Source organism: Hypanus sabinus, chromosome 6 (genome assembly GCF_030144855.1).
Source record: "Hypanus sabinus isolate sHypSab1 chromosome 6, sHypSab1.hap1, whole genome shotgun sequence".
NCBI classification, from domain to species: Eukaryota; Metazoa; Chordata; class Chondrichthyes; order Myliobatiformes; family Dasyatidae; genus Hypanus; species Hypanus sabinus.
In genome coordinates, this window is record NC_082711.1 from 69,399,878 (window position 1) to 69,416,901 (window position 17,024).

General features: G+C 39.3%; 1 protein-coding gene across 1 annotated transcript in view; it reads left to right on the forward strand.

The window, feature by feature from the left end:
* Positions 1-17,024, forward strand: part of LOC132395570 (E3 ubiquitin-protein ligase HECW1-like) — a 437,822-nt gene that overhangs the window by 381,259 nt on the left and 39,539 nt on the right. Inside the window, exon 23 of the mRNA XM_059972368.1 lies at positions 15,855-15,953. Coding sequence (XP_059828351.1) covers positions 15,855-15,953 — 99 coding nt within the window. The remainder of the gene's footprint in view (positions 1-15,854; positions 15,954-17,024) is intronic.

Genomic DNA, 17,024 nt, shown 5'->3' on the forward strand with positions numbered 1-17,024 from the left:
CCTGTGATTCCAGATCATAGCTTTCCTTGGTGTATCACTAAAGACTAAGCAATCACAATTATTTGACAGCCACCTTTATCAAGCCATTGTGAAAAGTTCCCTTTTTCTTATTTACCCATTTCCCTCTCTGATTTATCCTGTTGGCTCATGCAAGAAGCCAAGCTTGCTTGAATCATGGCCTATCCTATTAAATCATAATTCATACGTTGCTATTCTCTAAAGAAATGAAGGTATACTTTTCTTGCTAGTGTCTTTGCTATTCTTAGTTGATTTCCGTGAGGGAACCAGAAGGCATTCTATTTCACTGTGTTCCCGTTAACTAGCTTACCAGAGCTACACAGAATGGAGGGCAGGAGTAGGGTGGTGTGGGATTCGAGGTTCAGCACTTGGGTTGGAACTGTCAGTCAAAGAAAGTGTTCAGGGAGGCAGTAATGTCTCAATCTATTTGGGAAAATGGATCATTATTAAATAGGATATTAAGTTTAGATACTTGGCATCATTTCAATATTGGAAGCAACATTTAAACATAAAATAGGTTAGGTACGGATTCCTTAACAGTGCCATGCCCTTTTACGAGTGCTGTTACTATTTGGAATAAATTTACGAGATGAATTTAAGGGGAGCCCTTTCATTTATTTGTTGTAACTTAGCCAGAATATCTGTGGTAACGCTCGTAGAATGGTGGAAATTTATGCAATTTGCATGCCAGGTTTATGCTCAGTGGGTTTTAATGGTTTGAGTGAATAAAAGTTCTCACAGTTGCATACATCTTATATAATATGCTGTCAGAATTCAGTCAAATTGCCCACATCCTGCTGGCCTTAACTTAAGAAAGTTTGTTGATAGAGAACAAAGCGCTTACATTCATATCTCCTGAAACTTCAGTGATCACTGTGCTTCATTTTGCTCTATAAGTTTGTTAGACTCTATACTATGCAAACAGTGAAGGCCCGGACTGATCCACTGTAGTCATTGCTACCAGAAGGTTAAGTTGGTATTACATTAAAGTAATTATTTTTAGAGCTTTCTGCTCATTATTGGTAAGAACTGTTTTAAGATTAGTGAATATATTTGTAATAATCAATGGCTTTTAATAATAAGCCCTTGAAACAAATTTTTCACATTACAGCAGACGATGCAATTTATATGAGACACTTCTATGCATAGAACCAGATCCTTTTTACCCTCTTTGTGGTAGTCACGTTGCTGACAGCAGATGAACACATCTACAAAGAGCTCTGTCACAAGAAAGCGACATCCATCATCAAGGACCCCAACATCCAGACAATGTTCTCTTCTTGCTACTACCATTAGGAAGGAGGTACAGGGGCCTTGGGACCCAGACGTCTAGGTTCAGGAACAATTAATACCCTTCATCTATCAAGTTTATTTTAAATTTTATTTTATTTATTATTTTTTTCTCTCTGCTAGAATTTTTTGAAGATGTAACTAGTAGAGTGGATAGTGGAGAGCCAGTTGATGTGGTATATTTAGATTTTCAAAAGGCTTTTGACAAGGTCCTAATAAGGAGATTAGTGTGCAAACTTAAAGCACACGGTATTGGGGGTATGGTATTGATGTGGATAGAGAATTGGTTGGCAGACAGGAAGCAAAGAGTGGGAGTAAACGGGACCTTTTCAGAATGGCAGGCAGTGACTAGTGGGGTATCGCAAGGCTCAGTGCTGGGATCCCAGTTGTTTACAATATATATTAATGATTTAGACGAAAGAATTAAATGCAGCATCTCCAAGTTTGCGGATGACACGAAGCTGGGTGGCAGTGTTAGCTGTGAGGAGGATGCTATGAGGATGCAGGGTGACTTGGATAGGTTAGGTGAGTGGGCAAATTCATGGCAGTTGCAACTTAATGTGGATAAATGTGAGGTTATCCACTTTGGTTGCAAGATCAAGAAAACAGATTATAATCTTAACGGTGGCCGATTAGGAAAAGGGGAGCTGCAATGAGACCTGGGTGTCATTGTACACCAGTCATTGAAGTTGGGCATGCAGGTACAGCAGGCGGTGAAAAAGGCAAATGGTATGTTGGCATTCATAGCAAGAGGATTCAAGTACAGGAGCAGGGAGTTTCTACTGCAGTTGTACAAGGCCTTGGTGAGACTGCACCTAGAGTATTGTATGCAGTTTTGGTCCCCTAATCTGAGGAAAGACATTCTTGCCATAGAGGGAGTACAAAGAAGGTTCGCCAGATTGATTCCTAGGATGGCAGGACTTTCATATGATAAAAGACTGGATCAACTAGGCTTGTACTCGCTGGAATTTAGAAGATTGAGTGGGGATCTTATTGAAACATATAAAATTCTAAAGGGATTGGACAGGCTAGATGCAGGAAGATTGTTTCCGATGTTGGGGAAGTCCAGAACGAGGGGTCACAGTTTGAGGATAAAAGGGAAGCCTTTTAGGACCGAGATGAGGAAAAACTTCTTCACACAGAGAGTGGTGAATCTGTGGAGTTCTCTGCCAAAGGAAATAGTTGAGGCCGGTTCATTGGCTATATTTAAGAGGAAGTTAGATATGGCCCTTGTGGCTAAAGGGATCGGGGGTATGGAGAGAAAGCAGGTACAGGATTTTGAGTTGGATGATCAGCCGTGATATACTGAATGGCGGTGCAAGCTCAAAGGGCCGAATGGCCTACTCCTGCACCTATTTTCTATGTTTCTATGCTAGGTTGCTGCATTGAACTGCTGCTGCTAAGTTAACAAATTTCACGTCACATGCTGGTGATAATAAGCCTGATTCTGATTCCTGAACCACTGTGGGCACCTTCGCTCACCACAACATTGAATTGATCATTGAACACAACCTATGGATTCACTTTCAAGGACTCTACAACTCATGTCCTCCTTTATTATTTATTTACTTATCTATTTATTTTCTTGTTGCAGTTTGTGTTTGCACAGTTTGTCTTTTTTTGCACATTGGTTGTTTGTCAGTCTTTGTAGTTTTTCATTGATTCTATTGCACCTGTTCTACTGTGAATGCCTGCAAGAAAATGAATCACAGAGTAGTATTTGGCGACACAGGTACTTTGATAATTAATTTACTTTGAACCTTTGATTAGAAAAAAGTAGAACAGCAAGGTTAACAGCTGGTGAGAAAATCAAGCTAAGCCAGAAGTCACAGTTTACTACTAATTTTCCTACATGTCAACTTGGCCCAGCATTCCCCACATCCTGAGAACAAAGTAATTAGCAAATAACCAACTCATTTGTAATAGATAGAGTGTACAGAAGTGGTTAATACAAGGGAAATAATGTTAATGTCATTGGGGGAAGTGGGTGTAAGTTTTTACACAGAGGCTGGTAGATGCATGAGAAGTGCTGCCAGGAGTGTTGGTGGAGACAGATAGTTAGGGACTCTGAGATAGGCACATGGATGAAATTTTCTTTATCTACTCTAAATTCAGTCTAATCTTTCTGTGGAAGGCTATGCATGAGGGAAAGGTTAGGTCGATCTGAGAGTAGGTTAAAAGATGGGCACATTATCATGGGTTGAAGGGCTGTACTGTTCCATGCTGGCCTTCTGGATAAACCAAATGTGTCAAGAAGAGGGACGGTCAACATTTTAGATCGAGACCCTGCATCAAGGCTGAGAGTATAAAGGGAAGATAGCTAGTATGAAGAGATAAAAGGGAAGGGTGAGATAGGTTGGTCGATGGAACCAGACGGGGAATAGGAAGGGTAGGCCGGGGGATGAAACCCATATGGACAAGTGTATGGGTGATGAGCAGATGGAAATGAGAATGGTGAACAGTGAGCCTACATGAACCAGTATATGTGTGGGTAAGAAACACAGAGGTGTTCCTCATCCCTCCGCTCTAGGATAGCACCGTTACACTACTGAACTCATTAGATGGCATGTCAATCATGTAAAAAATATTCTGCTGTTTCAGTTTTTCTATCAAAGATGATGGCTTCCTATTATTCACTCCTTCCTATTATATTCAACTGGCCAAGTTCATGCTTGTTCAGCTAACTCGCCAGTGCCCCCATAAAACCTCTCCATCTGTCTCACTGCCAGACTAGTTATGTAATTTTAACAAATCTGTAGATATTACATTAGATCCTTTAATCATTGATATCAACTGTGAGTCACTGGGATCCCCCACCTATTCCTGCAGCACCCAATATTCAAGCCTCTCGGTCTTAAAATAATTAATTAATTCCTACTCCCAAATTTCTGTCCATTCACCAATCCTTATTCTACACCTATATATTATCACAGGAACTATACCCTCTAGTTTTGTTCAATCATAGCCTACCAAAGGCCTCTGAATCTCCAAATATATTGCATCAAAGGTTTACCTTATCTATTTTTCTTATTGTACTTTAGAAATATTTTATCAGATTTGTCTAACATAATTTCCAGGCATAAATCTGTGGTGACTCTACCATTCCTCTTTCACTATCCACATCCCCTGTTAGCACCTTCTTGATAACAAAAAGCATTTTCCTACTGTTAATTGGTCTGCAGTTCCCTATTTATTCTCTTCCTCTTTTGTTAAGGTGGCACATGCCTGAGGGCTCAATGGGAAAACACCCCTGTACAGGGTTCTTCCACTACTGGAGAAGTCTGGGTTGAGTGAGGAAGCCCCCCCCCCCCCCCAGTTATTGTAGTACTGTACCATCACAGAGGGCCATGTGGTTGGTAATAGTCCTGTTGGTTTTACAGAATACTGTAGAAGAGTACTGAAAGCATTGGCTATGAATCTAAGAGAGAAACAGATTGCAAGAGGTCCTACTGTATGCAAGCACAGACAGCTTCAATTTCTGAGGAGACACAAATGAAATTGAACATTGTGCATTCTTTAGTGAACATATTGTCTCCTGAACTTAGGATGAAAGGAAACCACAAAGACTTCCAACAAACATCCAAACCCAACCCCTCCTTCTGGGTCCTTCACATTCCTAAACATTCAAAAACTATTTTAAAAAAACATTGAAGCAATTAATATGATAAAAATTATTTAAATTGTAAGTAAATTTTAAATACTTCTGGATTATTAAAACCAGTTAATTAAACTCAGTTCATAAAATATAAATTATTTAATGCCCATCTTTGCTCCTTGCAGTCATTTCTTTTGAAATGCATGGTCCCAATGTTTCTGAATAAGGTTCAGCAGGTAGATTTTGCTGAGGGACTGCAGCAAGTTCAAGCCTTCATTCTGGACTTCCATAAGGAGTTCAACGTTGTGGAGCTGTCATGAAATCACTAAGTAAAAGAAATTTCCACATTGATACAGGAGTGTGCACAAATCCCTGTCCTTCTGGCACTCATATCAAGAAATGCCAGCTGGTCAGCATAGAAGCACTGGGATTTCCAAGCAAGTTCCATCCCAGAATGGTTTCAAGCCTCCCATTGTTTAAGCAGAGGAAATTGTCCCTCCTCCAGAACTGAGACAAGCAGCATGATAGCATAGAGGGTGTGAAGGGCTCAGTGGAGGTGTCTGAGAGCTTGACCTGGGTCTAATGAGCTTGAATGCGGAACCAGCCACTGTGGAGCCACTAACTACAATGCAGGGGTGGGGTGAAGTTATGGACAGAAAACCTAGAAGTGTGACATACAGTCATGCCACCTCTGGTACACAAGCAATGCCATGAAGGCCGAAAGCTGACTTATGTTTTCATCCTTTCTCTCACCTTTTAAATTGTTGGGTTTTCTATGAATCAAGAAACCCAGCAGGAGGTATAAAAATAAAAATGATATTAAATGAAGCAATGCTACCTCATTGGAATATTTTAAAATGTTTGATCAGGGAAACTGCCCCTTTCCACACCTTCATTTAAAGCTGGTGGGTTTGAGACGTGACCGTGTATAAAATGCATCCTCCTAACAGTAACATGCAGAAACTTGTTTTTGTTCTTTAACCAGGGTGTAGACTGTGGAGTTGCTTTTGATAGATTGATGCTAAACTTGAAACAAGAGCAAATCTAAATGGAATCATTCCTATGGAAATGATGAAAGGTCTTTGCACTTTAACTGGAAAGTATCAATTGTTTGAGTGTGACGATCTACAGTATGATTTTGCAGTTCTACTTTTTAATTTATAAATTATAAGATTCCTTGCAACACAGGAGCATGCCAGCAGTTCCAAGCAGAGCAGGCAATCTATCATAGGAAAATACAGACCCTGATATAAATTGTAACTGTACTTGAGTTAGATAACAAGCATCACAGCATGTATATTCCCAAGTGTGTATGTGTAATGGTTTTGTTTTATTTTTCTTCCTTTTTTAAAGGAATTCCAGAAGTTACAGTTCAGCATTAGTAGCCCCCTCAGTTACTGATGTGGCAGCAGTGGCAATCTGAGAAATATGCAATCACGCTGAGCTCATAAAACATTTATATCTGTTAACTTATACTAGACTCATACTATATATGTATTGAGATAGTTTTTTTCTAACAGTTTGTTGCTGCAAGAATTGCACTTCAAAACAAGCACTTATATGTGTTTAAATGTGTTCAACAGCCACTCTTTGTTGCCAATATAGAAACAGCTGTACAGCCAGCACAATATGTCCACTGTTAGAAAATGGCTTTCAGCCACAACACTTTTCTAAAAGTAGCTTACAATTAGATTTCAGCTTGATAACATCTAAATTATAAAGTACATTTTCATTCCTTCTTAAAGGGGCTAGCTATTGAATTAAAGGGATTGCATGATCATTTGATCTGATTCGCTGTTCTGCCTTACCAGGCATTTTGCTGACAAGTTTAATTCCTACTGAATATTCAATAGATACTGCCTTTACAGTCTCTGTCTTCTCTCTTCCCTGCCTACTCAAAATAAAATCCATATCCAAGAAAGGTTTCCTCTGGAAACTCAGCCAAAACGAATTTAATAAATTGGCAGTTTTAATTGTAATTTACTATTTCCCATTATCTGATGTCAATTCTAATTATAGTATACTGCAGGAAATAATGAATGGTCAAACTTAATAAACTTCTACAAGTCCAAAACAGATGGTTACTGTGGTGGTACCACCTTGAACTTCATTCATGCCCAAGATCAAAATATTGCACATTTTCAGGGGTGCATATAGGCTATCCAGGAGCAAAACCTGGCATAAGATATCCATGGGGAGGGGGCCAGCAGTTTTAATCATAGAGCATGACCTAGACTTGGATTGATCATCGGGCAAGTGGTATGGGTAAGGAAGGTGGAGATTAGGGCTTTGTAGGATTGCTGGGATATGAGAAGCAGATTAGTGTATAGATTGGTCTAAAGAGAAATGCTAGGCGAGAGGTAAGGGGAAGAGAGAGAAATGAGTGGGAGGATCAGAGCCTGAAAAAGATAGATGATCCTACTGGCCAAGTAGTTAGAGGCAGGCGTAAGTATCAGAACCTAGACAGAATCGCATATTGTGGAGTATTGGGAGAGATGAAGATCAAGGAGGACACTGTGAATGGGGTGCTATTGCAAAAGGGCCAACCAAAGTATTGGAGAGGCATTAACACGTCTTATTCCATGGCAAGTATTTTCTCATTTGTCTTGTCCCAATGTAGAGTTATGGAGATGTACTTTATGGAAATATGCCCTTTGGTCCATCTCACCAATGCTGACCAAGATGTCTTCTTGAGCTAATCCATTTGCCTGCAATTGTCCCATATCCCTCTAAACCAGGAGTCTTATCTTGGGTTCCCTGAATAGATTCCAGGGGGACTGTGAACTTGGATGGGAAAAAATTTACATCTTTACTTTCACAAACCTCTGACTGAAATTTAACATTTCCTCCAATAAAGAAGGTAGGCAACAAACCACAGTGGTATTAGCAGTACCTGTGACTTTACCAACAATAGAAACCACAGATATTTTCATAGAACCATAGAACATTACAGCACCGAAGCAGGCCCTCTGGCCCTTCTTCGATGTGCTGAACCATTTTTCTGTCCAGTCTCACTGACCTGCACCTGGACCATATCCCTCCATACACCTCTCATCCATGTACCTGTCCAAGTTAAAAGTGAGCCTGTATTTACCACTTCATCTGGCAGCTCATTCCACACTCCCACCACTCTCTGTGTGAAGAAGCCCCCACTAATGTTCCCTTTAAACTTTTCCCCCTTCACCCTTAACCCATATCCTGTTTTTTTTCCTCTCCTAGCCTCAGTGTGAAAAGCCTGCTTGCATTCACTCTTATCTATACCCATCATAATTTTATATACCTCTATCAAATCTCCCCTCATTTTTCTGTGCTCCAGGGAATAAAGTCCTAACCTCTCCAACCTTTCTCTGTAACTTAGCTTCTCAAGTCCCGGCAACATCCTTGTAAAACTTCTCTACAATCTTTCAACCTTATTAATATCCTTCCTGTAATTAGGTGACCAAAACTGCACACAGTACTCCAAAGTATTACTCCATCAGCCTCACCAATGTCTTATACAACCTCATATCACATATTGTTACCAATCTCTCAAAATATCATTTACAGCATGCTCATCACTACTTCAAAATTAAGGTAGTTATTAGACACTGCTAGATTGAACGTAATCACAGCTCATTCAACGTAGCTGGCCAATTATTGGGCTGGTCTGTGATTGGATGTCCAACATTACATGCTTATTGCTTTGTCAAAGATCACCCCACATTTAATGTTTGTGTTCAAGCTAAGCAACAACAGCTTTTACACTGATAGACCTTTAAAAAATAAAATTTAATTTTAACTTGCCTATATTTTAAATGTATAGTCTTATTTAATGCACTAATAAAGAAGCACATATATATTATACCACAAATGTGTTTTAAAAAATATTTTGATAACTATATTTCAATATAATTGGTTTATTTTGTAATCCAATGTACCTTTTTATATATTTAAATGCATAATTTTCAGAAGGGGTTCATAGGCTTCACTAGACTGTTAAAGTGGCCATGGCATGAAAATGGTTAAGAATCCCTGCTCTAAATATTTCCTATCCATGTATCTGCCCAAAAGTATTTTTAAACATAGTAAATGTAGCCACCTATACCACTTCCTCAGGCAACTTATTCAATGTTCCCACCACTTTCTTCATGAAAAATTTGCCTTTAAATTTTTCCTTTCCACCTTAAACCAATGCCCTCTATCCTGGAAAAATGACTGTGACTATCCACAATATCTATGCCCCCCCCCCAAGCTCTCCAGAGCTGGCAACATCCTCATGAATCTCTTCTAAATCATCTCTAGCTGAATGATCTGCCAGTTCTTGTACTCAGTGACCCATCCTATGAAGACAAGTATGCAATATATTAAATTTCTACTATTGTCCACCTTGGAGTCGTAGTAACAAGCTTAGGTCTTCTTTTAAAATAGTTAACCCTAGTTTGCTTGATATTTTTCCCATTTTGTTCATTATAATATATTCAGTCCAATTATTATTTTCAGTTTTAAAACTCTACCCCATAAACAATGGTAATCAAAAAATTGCAGGCGGAAACAAAAACTTTCCTATTTCTGAGAGTCTTCAATGGGAAATGTTAATTCTGTTTCTCTCTCCCTAGATGCTCCTTGACCTACTGTTCCTTGCCTTAAGTGTAGTGCATTTCTTTTGCCAAACTGCTTCTTACCTTCATTTCAGTCATTGGAAATTATGGCATTTCAGAATAATAAAAAAATGGAGGCCTATGTAGGAGGGGAGAGTTAGATTGAATTTCGAGTGGGTAAAAAGGTGGGTGCAACAATCTATATTCTAATTCCACAGATCAAAAGATCCACTATCCCTGTGTCAACTCATTAAGAGAACTAATTAGGGTCGCTCCCTCTCTCAATCATTTGAATGTTCCTTTCAATAACATGCCCTACCACCTTTAAAAATTCCTGTTGATTCTTCATTACCACTCTTTCCAATAGTGCACTCCTGGTTCTTGTCCTTTCATTTTATTCCTCTAATGGCATCTGCTGATTATGATCATTTTAATTTCCCAACTTAATGGTTTTATCATTTGTTTCCCCATTGTACTAAAATGTTTAGGGTTCACGCACACAGCCCATACAGTTTTCATCTGCTTCAGATCCAACACCTTCATCAAAATAGTTGTATTGCTTTTATTTGTACCAAGTAAATCTTTCTATCCTTTCTATTCTGCCAGTTAGTAAGAGGAGTAATCTGGTGTTGCCTGTAATGAACTTCAATTCCCAAGCCTGAATCCTAATCTTCTAAATCATTTTTTTAACTTAAACCCCTATTTAATCAATTACATGTCATTTTGATATTGGAGGCACAGCAGACTGCAGCCTGGAATCTGGAGTAACAATCAATCCACTGGATTGTCTCACTGAGTTGAGTTGAGTGGTATCTGTAGGGGGACAGGAATTGTTGACGTTTTGGGTTGAAACGTTGCATCAGGATTCACAAAGATGGCTAGTATAAAGAGAAATTGGGGAAGTGTGAGGCAGGAGTTCAAGGTGACTGGTGGATCGAGGAGTGATGTTTTTCCAAGTAGGGGAGGGAGTGGGGGTAGAGTTGGGAGATAGCGGCAAGATGGAGAGGGTCAAAGAGAGAGAGAGAGAAAAAATGAGAGTTAATTAGAACAAGATAGGTGAGGAGTGTGTGAAGGTGGAAACCAGCCTCCGGAGGGAGATGAGCTGAAAGATAAGCTGTTACCAGTGCTGGATTCTGATAAGTAAAGAGTGTGATAATGGAGAGTGAATGGCAGATGGAACTGAAGCCAGACAGGGAAGTGGGATGCATTTGATAAACAGTGTTTGTCGTGGATGGATGATGGAGACTGGAGACTGGGAATCATTGAGAGAAAGGGGACAAAAATCGAAAGACCAGAAGGAGAGGGATAAACAACCCACTGGAGGGGAGGGTCAGCTAAAGCTGGAAAACTCAATATTAATGCCATTAATTGTAGACTACCCAGGCGGAATGTGAGGTGTTGTACAATCTAGTTTGCATTGGCCTTCCTCCTGACGGTAGAGAAGGCCAAGGATAGATAGATGACTGGGGGAAGGAGAAGGGGAAATGAAAAAGCATGCAACTAAGCTGAGGATGATCACTGAAACCAAGTACAGGTACAAAATGGATATCCTATTGATTTGGTCTTAGCAATATAAAGGAACCCACATCAGGAGCACCAAATGCAATAGATAAGATTGAGAAGATGTACCTGAACCTTTGTCTCAACTGGAAGAACTAATGCGGTCCCCGGATTGTAGTGAGGGAGGGGATGTAAGGATAAGTGCTACACTTCTTGTGACTGACTGTAGGCAAAACGTACTAGGAGTAATGGAGGAATGGGTGGGGTGGGGGTGGTGTTGTGTCGGGCCAGTGGTTAGGAGGCCACGTCAGGCTGCGGGTCGGTAGGCCATGCTGGGCCAGCAGTTGGGAGACCGTGCTGGACCGGTGGTCAGAAAGCCGTGGGTTGTTGGATCAAGGCTCCGCATGGAAGGACTGAGTTCCAACTGTCACTCTTCTCGATGCTGACAGAGGATGTTTTTGGATTTCCAAGACATATGTGATTATCAGTGTGAACTGTAGCTTTTATGGTCTCCTTCAGTTTTCTGTGTTTTCTTTCTTGTTGCCATCTTCTGGGAGTACGATATGTTACTTTTTGTGCGAGGGAGGGGTTGGGGATTTGGAGTCTGATGTTCTTCTCGATGTTTTTCCGCGTGGGCCATCTTTGTTTTTTTATTTGTGAGAGAGGGGGTTAGGTGTTTGATGTTCTGGCTGCCGTTTCCCTAGTGGGCGATCTGCTAGATTTTGTGGGAGGGAATGGTTGGGGGGGGGGATTGGGATTTTTGAGTTTTGTTTCTTTTGCTTTTTCATGCGGGGGGGGGGGTTGATCTCTTTTTCAATGATTTCCAGTTTTTCTGTATTTCTCGAGAAGATGAATCTCAGAGTTGTATTTTGCATACATACTTTGATAATAAAATTTGAACTTTTGAACCTTTGAGTCAGGGAGGGGTGGGTGGGGTGAGATGAGTAGACCAGGGAGTCACGGTATTCCTCCCTCGCAAAATATTTTCCATACAGTGTTTAAACCCGACCTGCTGAGAGATAAGAGATTTTTCTAAACCATTTCCTTTTCCTGTTAAGCATATTAGAATAATTCACAATTGAGTAATATCAACATTAATTGTTTTCCTGTAATTTGCTGCTCTTAACTATTTAATCAGCATTCTCTATTGTATAACTAACCATATTGCTTTTCCCACACCTTACACCTCACCCAACAATCTCCTTATCGGTGGTGCCATTATTATTTTATGTCCCTATCCATAAACAGATAAAGCTTCAAGTTATATTTTACAGTATTAACTGGTGTTAATATTCCTCTTTTTCCATTCCTTCTTGCCATGGTCCCAACATTCAATGATTATCCTTTTCATGCTGACACTACCTGCTCCCCATCACCCAATTGTCACCCTATCTCTCAGACTCTCCCTCAAAAAGACATCTTTCTTGGATTCCCTGCACCCTCTCCCAAGGCATTGGGGTTCTGCGGAGCAAGTACTCAGTTGAGTATGTGCGGCATAGCTTAATGTTTCCTCACTCTAAAGCTCTGCAGCACTGGTAAAACCTTGCAAAGTTTGCTCTCTTTTCTTCTATCTTTATTGACAAGTCCTTTGCAGTACAATTTTGAAAAATCTCATAGAACATAGAAATCTCCAGCACATTACAGACTCTTCGGCCCGCAATGTGTGCCGACCACGTAACCTGCCTGGAATTTCCCTGCCACATAGCTCTATTTTTCTATGGTCTACGTACCTATCCATGAGCATGATCCAGATACCCATAATAACTTATTATGAACTATTATCATCTTTTACAAAGATGTCTCTCACATTTTGTTTTGCTATGAGGATTGAATTGCTGTGGGAATAATTATTCACCATCTATTAGTCACAGTGCTGTGCTGTTTGAGTTGTTTCTCAGGTACACATTGCACAATGTTAAACACTCAGGGTGGGGGATCTTGGAATGATTATGAATAATGAACTACTGATATTGCAGAAAGGGTGGATGGGCGCATGAATCAACCACAAAAGGATGTTGTTCTTTCTTTTCCTTTAATATCGAGTGTGGTATAACTGTAATACATTGGTAAAAGTGTTCATAAATAGGTCAGAAAAACAAGTAAAATGCGCTCCTGAATTTTGGGGAGAAAGTTTTGAACCTATTTTGTTGATAATATAGAGAAAATTGAAGAAACTATTTCTGCAGGATACCGTTTGCAATTAGTGGTGCAAGCCTTCCTGGCAATGTATTAACATCCAATAAAACGATGAGACGCATTTTTCTGCTGATGAGTAACGACCATGACAAAGCTCAGATTAAGCAAATTGAAAGCTGGTTCCCGATATAAGAGATATGAGTCACATTCCTCATCATGAACTGTAGGAAATACATCAATTAGAATTAAGCTAACCAATACCACTAATGACTTCTGGTTCTAGATTCCAGCAACTGTGCCTGTCTCCATACCACCAGTCATCAATGTATAGTAGCACAGTACTGGAGTGTAATGATGTCTTCAAATTAGACTATAAACATTGATAAAGTGCCATTTCTATAATATCTTACCATCATACTGTGTGTAAACCTTGCCCTTAAAAGAGTAAAAGTGTCCAAATAAAGAAAGTGAATTATTTACCCACAAATCTTGTTCCATCATTTTAATGTATTCCAGTTGGTCAAACTTCCCTTCTGAAAAATTTCTTTCTATATATTTGGAATTGGAATTCGTTTATTATTGTCGCATGCCACAAGTGAAAAGCTTGTCTTGCATACAGATCAAATCTTTCCACATCATATTGAGGTAAAACAAGGTAAAACAATAACACTTTACAGAATAAAGTGCAAGAGCTACAGAGAATATGTACTGTAGGTAAAACAAAAAGGTGTAAGATCATTACAAGATAAATTTTGAGTTCAAGAATCCGTTTTATCGTGCTAGAGAACCATTCAATAGTCTCAAAACAATGGGACAGAAACTGTCCTTGAGCCTGGTGGTACATATTTTCAAGCTTTTGTATCTTCTGTCTGGTAGGAGAGGAGAGTAGAGAGAATGTCTGGAGTGGGTGGGGACTTTGATTTTGCTGGCCAATTTACTGAGGCAGCAAGAAGTATAGACAGATCTGATGGAGTGGAGGTTGGTTCCAAAGATGTGCTGAGCTGTGTATGCAAATCTCGGCAGTTTCTTGCTGTTGCGTGCCCAGCAATTGCCATATCAAACCGTTATGCATCCTGATAGGATGCTTTCTGTGGTGCATCAGTAAAAATTGGTAAGGCTGACAGGGTCATGCCAGATTTCTTTGGCCTCCTGAGGAAGTTCAGGCGCTTGTGAGCTTTCTTGGCCTTGGATTCTATGTGGTTAGACTACAATAGATTCTTGGTGATAGTCACTCCTAGGAGCTCGGAGTCCTCAACCCTCTCAACCTCAACACCATTGAGATAGGCAGGAGCATGTGCACTGTACCCCTTCCTGAAGTCCATGACCAGCTCTTTGCATTGAGGGAAAGGCTGTCATCACCCAGTGTTACTAAGCTTTCCATTTCCTTCATGGACTGGCTCATCGTTATTTGAGATACCATCCACAACGATGATTGGCCACATCTCAAATAACAATGAGATGGAGTTAGGGCTGAGCATTTACTGGTGCTTTATTATCAATTGGTGTGTAAAATTGGTGTTTTATCTTTATGTACAGCAATAAGAAGGATAACATTTTTCATATAATACAGGGTTTAAATCCTCAGTTCCCAGTCCTCTCCAGAGGTGCTGCTCTGTCTGCTGAGTTCCACCAGCAGATTCTTCACTGTTCCATACTACAGCAAATTCAGTCTCTCGTGTCTTTGTTTAACATTTTTCAGGATCTTTCTGAATTTCACATACTCAGTGATACCAATATTCCAACTAGGTATTCATTAAAATTCAGAAGTTGGATTTTTCTTTTAAATATTACAGTCCAGTCATTCCAGTTTGCTCCGTATGCTTATGTCCAGCTACTTGCTCAGTTCCAGTAACTGAATGTGAAGCGTATCAATTTCAATTATTTTACTTAGCTTCGAGAGCAATCAAAGAAGAATATTTCAGAAATACGGCTAAGCGTTGGGACCACTTCCCTATTTACATATTTGTGCAATAAGAGTCTAAACATGAGACGAAGTGAGCTTGCCACCACATATCCATTCCAGTGTTTTACCTTCCACCTTCCCTCCTCTGTAATCATAAACTAATTAAAACTCTTAAATCTGAAACCTAACTCAATCGTCTGTTCACACAAACCCCTGAGCCCACTGACCTCCATCAGTTCTCAGGCCAGAAGCACTTTGATTTTAAAACTCACATCCTTGCTTTCATTTCCTTAACATAGTTTCACTCTTTCGTCTCTTTGTAGTCTTACAGCTCTCTGAAAGTCTCTGTTCCTCCAATTTTTTTTTACATCTACTGTATAAATCATTCTGAATTGGCATTGTTCTTCATAAGCCCTGGAATTCCTTTCTGAAGCCCCTCTGGCTCCCTAGATGTCTCCTATGTGGCTCAATATTTGTTAAATTTTCCACAAAATTCCTTGGACTACATAGACATTTAGCGGTTATTTTATCCCATGTACTTTTTTGATGTTACATGGCAGCTGTTTTCAGGAAAACCAGATGGAAAGTAAATCAGCTTTTGTCATCTTGGTACTGATTTTTTTGCTCAAGTGTACTGCTCTTACAAGGGTTATTAGACTGTTCACTATTGCTCTGCTCAGTATTGATGATTGGATGTAAACCATCTTCCATAACGGGACTGTCCCAATTTGGACATCTTTCAGGTTGTAGGAGGTATAAATGAATAACCCAACATTAACAAATGCAACTTTAAATGGTTCCTTAATAACCTCACAGTAGTTACTCTTCCTTTCAGGTTTCGATTCAGTGGTCGTATTCTGGGCCTTGCCCTAATTCACCAGTACCTGTTGGATGCCTTCTTCACTCGGCCTTTCTACAAGGCACTACTACGGCTGTAAGTGTAGAACTCCAAGATTCTGCACAAATTTGGCTGATTTATGTATCATAACTGTTTAGATATAGCTTCAGAAGCAAAATCATTCTAATATACTTTGGAATGAGGTTCTGTGGCCATTTTATGTAATTTTAGCTCTTTAATAAATGCTTTATTAGCTTTAAATCATAATCTTTCCTTTAGTTGAGGCTAACCAGAATCCCACAGCATGTACAATCAAAAGCTAACATTGCAGACCCTACAGTGGTCAGTCAGCTTTGTTCCTCAGTTTTATCCATGGAGTTCTCTCGATCCATAATGTTTTGCTGGGCTATGTCATTGAATATTGTAAAGAATTGCAATTGCTGAATGGTTTTTATGAAAAACAGTTACAATTGTAGCTTCGCAAGAGTTTGAAATGGTAAAGTTAGTAAGAACTATCCATTAAATTACATTCATGTTGCAGGGATGTTGAACTATTATAATATCACTTTCAACAACTAAATGGAAAAATCTGTATGATTTTAACAATCAAAGCCTTGAAGACTCAGGATTATAATCCATGGTGGTTTAACAAATTGCCTGCAGTGAAGTATTTTGGATTTTTAAACTATTCAAAAAATGTTTCAAAAGTGAGTGGATGTTAATGAATACATTATCATAGAAGACATAGGACAGAGATTAATGTGGAAGCAAAATGATATCTGGGTTTTCATGTACTTGCGTAATAATTATTACAATATCCTTTTGCCAAAATTGTATTTTACTAAGAACAGAAAAAAAGCAGTCAATGGCAATTTGCATAAATTAAACAAGTCCTCACTTTGAAGATTACTAAACCTCTAGTTTCAAAAATGTGTGACAGTGAAAGTGTAGTTGAATAAGTAATCCACTACATAACAGTAAGCCATTAAGACTTTAAAACTTAAAAATATCATCTAACCAGTTGATTTTGAGCCATTTAGTTATAGACAATCAAAGAGACAATGTCTCCTCAGAACCGAAAATCTGGTAAATGTGATGCACAGTGCTTTTTTCTTATTTATACAATTTGTAACTATTTATTATTTTTGTTGGTCCACCAAAATAGCC